Genomic DNA, 6,177 nt, shown 5'->3' on the forward strand with positions numbered 1-6,177 from the left:
TATACGGATGAAAAATGTGCATTTGAAGTGTACTGCATGTTAAAAGTGTAAGTGACAATGATCCTCATCCACATATCATCTCGTCCCACCAGTGTCCGACTACGACTACTTCTCCGTGGGTGGCGACCAAGAGACGGACCAGCCCGACTTCAACAAGTCCTCCACCATCCCCCGCAACAGTGACATCAGCCAGTCCTACCGCCGCATGTTCCAGGCCAAGCGGCCGGCCTCCACAGCGGGCATCCCCCCCACAGCCCCCTCCCCCGGCAGTATTGTCACCCCCGGGGTGGCCACCATCCGCCGCACGCCCTCCTCCAAGCCCAACCTGCGGCGGTCCTCCGGAGGCCTGGGTCTGGGCCCCATCCCCATCAAGACCCCCATGATCCCTGTCAAGACGCCCACTGTTCCCGAGCACCCCAGGTTGTTCTTCAGAGGAGAGAGCGAGGGAGCGGGACCGCTGAGCCCACTCTCTTCAGCGGGGGACAACGGCTTGGTGTCTCCCAAGGCACCCTGGAATGCTCAGGCCTCCTCCGATCCACCCACTCCCCCACCTCAGCCTGGTAGTAGGCTGTCAGAGTGGGACCGTGAGGCCTTGCCAGAGGTTCAAGAGGAGGAGCCTGGCTGCGGCGAGGGGGAAGATGTGCTCTTGGCCATACGGCGAGGGGTCAAACTGAAGAAGACGATGTCCAACGACCGGTCGGCGCCGCGAATAGTGTGAGAGTGCGAGGTCGGGCTTCCCCTCAATGGAGCAGATTCAATCACCTACATACAGTAACTCAGTGTCTTCACCCTATAGGTTTAAGAAAAGGGTGGGAGTCAAGATGCGTGAAAATATGCACGAAAGGAGGGAACGGACTGACAACTGCTTTGACTATTTTCAAATGACGAAAAATATCAAATCTTTTATTTGTATGTACATATTTATATTTTGATGCGTTTGTATGTTTTGCGTTCGATGCTCCTCTTCGTACTTTCTCCTTTTGCCCGTACATTGTCATGAAAGGTGCCAAAAGGCTTCGAGCTGAATTAACTTAAATGACTTTATTTTACTGAATAGGATTAATCATTTATGTGAAAACACATAGAAGGTATAGAAATACATACAAGGTAAGATTGTGTGCAGAAAAGGAGTACCTAAGAAAATAACTACAATGGAAAGCGGTATTTTACTTTTCTGTAATATATCAAATATTTTCTATTTTCTTTTACCAATGAAAAATGTATAAATTTGCATGTTCTACCGCAATTAATTGCACCCCAATAAATTAGACTCCAAAAGAATGAGAACAAACATGTTTAAATACATCCCACTATCAATAGGAAGCTTCTTAGTCAACAAAGGACACAAGGACCTGCAATCCTTAACAATATACTCAGTGGTTGTCAACGGGTGTGACATCATTTGTCAATAGTAATATGTTGCACAGGTTTCTACCTTGAATGCAACTCAGGTGTCAGTGGAAGCACTCATTGATTGGTGGCTATAGAATAGAAGTCTTATTTAATTTCATGTTTTTCTCTATTAGAGAAGAAAGTTCCCATTACGCTGAGATTGATCATTTATTTCAATATAAGTGATGCTGTGCTAAATGTCATACAGAGGATTCATACGCAAATGTAAATGGAAAACGTTAAAAGTGCTCGTCCTGCTGTGAAAATACTAGTACTCTGTGAAAGCTATTCTAGTGGTGATCACTGGTAACTACAACTCATTCAAACACAATAAACTAATAGTATTAGTAAATGTTTAAAAAAAAGAGTTGGAAAGGTTACAAAGTCAAGTTTGTGTTAGCTTGTGTTCAGCTGAATGAAGTCAGAATTCACTATAGCGACTACCTAAAGTATTTCACAAGATGACAATGCCTAATATGTATAGACATCCAAAACGTTCTTTTTTTCCACTATTTTTCACGAACGCCATACTTTAGTTAGTGGTGTGTAAGTTGTAGCTCAGGGGTACTGTCAAACATAATTTCAAGACAACCCATTAAACTAAATAGAGTAATGCATGTTATTTTAAATTTTTTACTCTTAAGTGTCAAAGCTCGTTTTTATACTGAACCTATTTATCCCAACACATTTCCCCCATTTAAGAGCAGTTGGACTTTCTGCATAATGACTGAAGCCTGATTATTTTTCCATTCAAGACAGGGGAAACTAAAGATAGGTAACAGGGGAAACTAAAGTGTGGCCGATGCAACAATATGCACATGACGCTAAAAATCCTGTATAGCTCCTGACTCAATTATTCTATACAATGGTCTGATAGTCCATGTAAAACTTAGCTGTAATATACTGTAGTTCCCCCGTTGATGTAGCGATACATTGCCAAATCTTATGTATGCTAAATGGTTAGAAGTAATAAGTTTGTTTTTGGTCATGGTAAAAGACTCACTCCTTGTAAATACAAGGTTTTGTCCCAATGGTCTGCAACAGTTTCATTTCCTTCATGGCCAGATGCAAGAGGTCTTAGCCTACTTATATATGACAGGTAAAAGTAATATGATGTAAACTGTTCATCTTGAAGTTCATTGACAAGAGGGAAAGGAGGCAATGAAAGGAAGGAGCATTGGGATGCAGATTGGGATAGATTGACATACACTTTAGTACTCTAGCCTTGCAAGTCTGTTGATGACCTAGAGACATGTTTGGACAGAGTTGACCTCTTTCTGTACCACTGGTGTTCTAAGATAATTGTTCAGTTCCTGAATTCTGTCTCCTATTTTCTATGTAACAGTTGTTTCAGCTAAAAATAAAGATGTAGCAGAATGTAAGTCTGTTGAAAAAGGTTCTAAAAGTGTTTTTGATTTTCTGCTTTCTAAATGTCTTATTTGTTGTAGTACGATTTCCTGACAATGAATGGAGATCATAAAATCGGTATCACTTGCTCAAGATACGGCACAATGCATATCAAGAGACATCAAGCATTTCCCAATAATTATACTCATTTATTTAAACAGATGTCCTTGTACAGGAAAATAACAGCTACAGTACATTTGAAAGTCACCTGCTTTTACAACTAAATAATTACTGTCAATTCAGGCAGGGTGGAATACCTTCTGACAAAGCATACTGCAACCTCTTCCAAAACTACTCCATTATATCAATATCTTTACAGAGGGACAGTAATTCACAAGGAGGTGAATCTGCATGCTGTTGTGTGGTAGAAGGTACTATGGTGAGCTGCCATGTGCTGTTATGGCGTTATCACCAGGTAGTGTCATCCGGGGGCTCTTAGACGGGGCGCTCCCTGGGGCGGGTGACGTACTGCCACCACAGAGGGGGCAGGTCGCCGTCCTTGCGGGCTGGGGGTAGGGCCTCCGACTTGGGCCCAATGGCAGGGGTCACTCCCTGCAGCTCCTGGACCTGAATCGAGATGACACCACCAACAGTGCAAATTTCAACAATTCATGTAGATTGATTAATAAGGCAGTCTGACGTGAGTATACTCAATTGATTCATTGGGTTATTTAATTAATATGAACATTGTTAATCTGTTAATTTCTAATCCAACAGGAAGAAAGTAATTGAAGAACTTCAAAAGAAAATATGCCAAGAGCCTGATTATGCCTTGAAAGAACATTGCATAAAATCAAACGTTCCCAGACTTCCCACTCAGGCCCTTTTTGGAAGATGTAGGTTATTGGTGAGTGTGCTTGTCAGCAAATACAAAGATATATGAATGCACTAAATCGCGCTGTATAAGAGCTTCTGCTAAATGACTAAAATGTAAATGTTTTTAAAAATTGTGAACATCAAACCATGCATTCTTTAACTTTGATGCTTTGTTTAGCACAGAAAATGTTACTTTCACAAGAACATATGAGAATGGACAGAATTCCATTTATGGAAAAAGGACTGTAGCCTCACCTACCTCTCTGTCCCAGCTCTGTTCTCGCAGGTTCTTCCACTGCTCCCTCTTGGCAAAGTAGAATACATGGCCGTCTCTGAGGGATGCCAGTGATCTAGACACCATTCAGGGACCTGCAAAAACAATACAATAAATCAGAAACAGACAATGCATGGCTTCACTATTGTAGTATTTGAGGGTCAACAGCTAAGAGGATTGAATCAGCAGCCCAGTAATTAGAGCAAGCACACTACCTCCTGTGCCATAAGGTCCAGACCTTCGGCAGAAATCATTGTATGGTACTATACTAGGCACTTGTGAAGATCTTACTTTAAAAAAAATAAGTATAAGCAAAGATCGTACCGTATGAAGATCACAAAGACACTACTTCAACAGAAATCCAAGTTCACGCTGGTAGGCAATGTCATGGGGACGTTGGCAAGCAAACTCATGCACAGAAACACATCCTCGGGTCTAACGGTCTCTCGCACCGAACTGCGCATGTGCAGGCCGTCAAATCAAAGGCACTCCTTCAATATAGAGTTGTTTTTGACGAAAATTAAAACGTGCCTGTCACTTTCACGAGGTGCAATAACATGCTGGGGGTATATTTGAGAATCAGTTGTATGTATCCGCAACGCACATCCTAATTTAGTTAGCTACCTTGTACATTTCATATATTTCATAGGAAGTTCCTCCTGGAGAGTCAGGGAAGAGGTAAGGCTGCGGTTGTTGGTTAGACCAGATTTCCTCCTCTCCTGCATCATAGTGGCTTTGACCATTTCCTTCTCGAAGCGTGCCCTTCACATGCACGCGTAAAAGCGGTATTTATCTCTGTAAACCAAATAAGTAGGGGTAGTACCTCGGTTAGTGTCAACAATAACAGGCTACTACACTCAGTCAGTTGTGTATACTAACGTTAAACACACTATCAGCGTAACGTTACAGAGCACCAATTTGAACAGATAGTTAACTAGTTGGCTAACGACTAGTGTGGGGTTTTTATAAGGTTTTTTGACATGCTTAACTAACTATAAGCTAGTAGGGCTTCTTATGCATTAAAGTTTGAATTGCTGACTCTTGTGAACCTGCATTTTCCATTGTTCTCACTTTTACCAGTGCTCAGGGCCTAACCATGAATATCAGCCTGAAATGTGTGTGTGTTAAAGAGAGCGCTGTACTGTATGAAATATGTGTGTGTATGCAACAAAGTATCAGTAGTGTGGGCGCTGTACTGTGTGGCCGAGACTGTGCTAATCTTAGAGAGACACAGGAGGGGGGTGAATCAGGAGACTGCTGACCAGACAATAACAGATAAACTATACACACGAAAAACACATGTGAGGTTCTGAGTCATGCACTATAACCCAATACTATAACAAACGTGATTAGCAACTATATCATATGTCATTGAATACTATAACAAACGTGATTATTAACTATATCATATGTGATTGGATATTGACAACCTGTTGGCCTGGGCGCCTGGATGTCTGTGTGTGTGTGCTGGAAGTAACAGTTAGCTCAGATAAGAAGCTGGGAAGCTGTAGTTAGCCTTGAGCAAGAACAGTGGACAATGTATACAGGTGCAGATATCTCAGACAATGTTATAAAACTGTCTGACCCCAGTCTCTGGGGTGAAGGAGCGTAATCTACACAGCAACAGTGAAAGGACACCAGAAAGCGCAAAGAAGCTGGGACCAGCTTGTGTGCCAACATCAACGATAGGCTGGGTAAGTCTAAACCACGCCCAGTCTCTACTCTGACAGGCCGGCTCGGAAGCGGGAACTAACCTCTGTCACGAGTATAATATAATATCTTTGTCAGAAACAAATCAGTTCTCTGTCTTATCCTGCGTGATGAAACATTGAACCCGTATATACGGAAATTGTATTTGCCATTTATTAACTTTTGAATTAAACAATTATATTTAACCAAGTTCAGGTGTGCTACTGTTCCTATCTCAGTTGAACTTTCGCAACCCTAACACTAGCTAGCTAATTTTGTTTGTCCAGCAGCTGGATAGCATGTCAGCGAGTGTAACATTAATCCCACGGGAAAACAGAGGGTGACCTACCTAGCAAGCTATTGTAGTTAGGTTCTAGTTGGTTCCATGCAGTCGATACGAGCTTTGAACATCATCCCAACGACAACAACATTGGCGTACCTAAAAAATACACGATGATTCAAGGTGCCTCAAGACTTTTTGATTCTGAGTAAGGTAAGCAGTGGCCATTTTATTATCCCCTGTCACTATAATTTTAAACTGTCTTTGCTGTCAGTTTCGGCGGCGAGGAGGATTGTGGGACATTGGATGTCTGCGATTT

At 42.2% G+C, this 6,177-nt stretch overlaps 2 protein-coding genes across 3 annotated transcripts in view; one reads left to right on the forward strand and one right to left on the reverse strand.

The window, feature by feature from the left end:
• Window positions 1-718, forward strand: part of LOC120026812 (protein MTSS 1-like) — a 48,735-nt gene extending 48,017 nt beyond the window's left edge. The window contains exon 14 of the mRNA XM_038971526.1: window positions 93-718. Coding sequence (XP_038827454.1) covers window positions 93-718 — 626 coding nt within the window. The remainder of the gene's footprint in view (window positions 1-92) is intronic.
• Window positions 719-2,927: 2,209 nt separating this feature from the next.
• Window positions 2,928-6,177, reverse strand: LOC120027187 (NADH dehydrogenase [ubiquinone] 1 beta subcomplex subunit 9-like). Of its 2 annotated transcripts, none has more exons than XM_038972072.1 (3): window positions 6,018-6,177; window positions 3,875-3,984; window positions 2,928-3,366 (listed from the first exon to the last, which is right to left on the reverse strand). In XM_038972072.1, exons 2-3 carry the CDS (start codon window positions 3,974-3,976, stop codon window positions 3,235-3,237), a joined length of 234 nt encoding a protein of 77 aa, XP_038828000.1. In that variant the 5' UTR covers window positions 3,977-3,984; window positions 6,018-6,177; the 3' UTR covers window positions 2,928-3,234. The 2 variants fall into 2 exon arrangements, with proteins under 2 accessions (XP_038828000.1, XP_038827999.1); XM_038972071.1 differs by having other exon boundaries at window positions 5,928-6,173.

The sequence above is a fragment of the Salvelinus namaycush genome, chromosome 32 (genome assembly GCF_016432855.1).
Source record: "Salvelinus namaycush isolate Seneca chromosome 32, SaNama_1.0, whole genome shotgun sequence".
In the NCBI taxonomy this organism is placed as follows: domain Eukaryota; kingdom Metazoa; phylum Chordata; class Actinopteri; order Salmoniformes; family Salmonidae; genus Salvelinus; species Salvelinus namaycush.

What these genes read in the sequence shown, in the direction of transcription:
- LOC120027187 (XM_038972072.1), bottom strand. Translation starts at nt 3,976, where the DNA reads ATGGTGTCTAGATCACTGGCATCCCTCAGAGACGGCCATGTATTCTAC. An exon ending in AACAGAGCTGGGACAGAGAG is followed by an intron (nt 3,367 to 3,874) that starts GTAGGTGAGGCT and finishes ATCTCGATTCAG; the next exon opens with GTCCAGGAGCTGCAGGGAGT.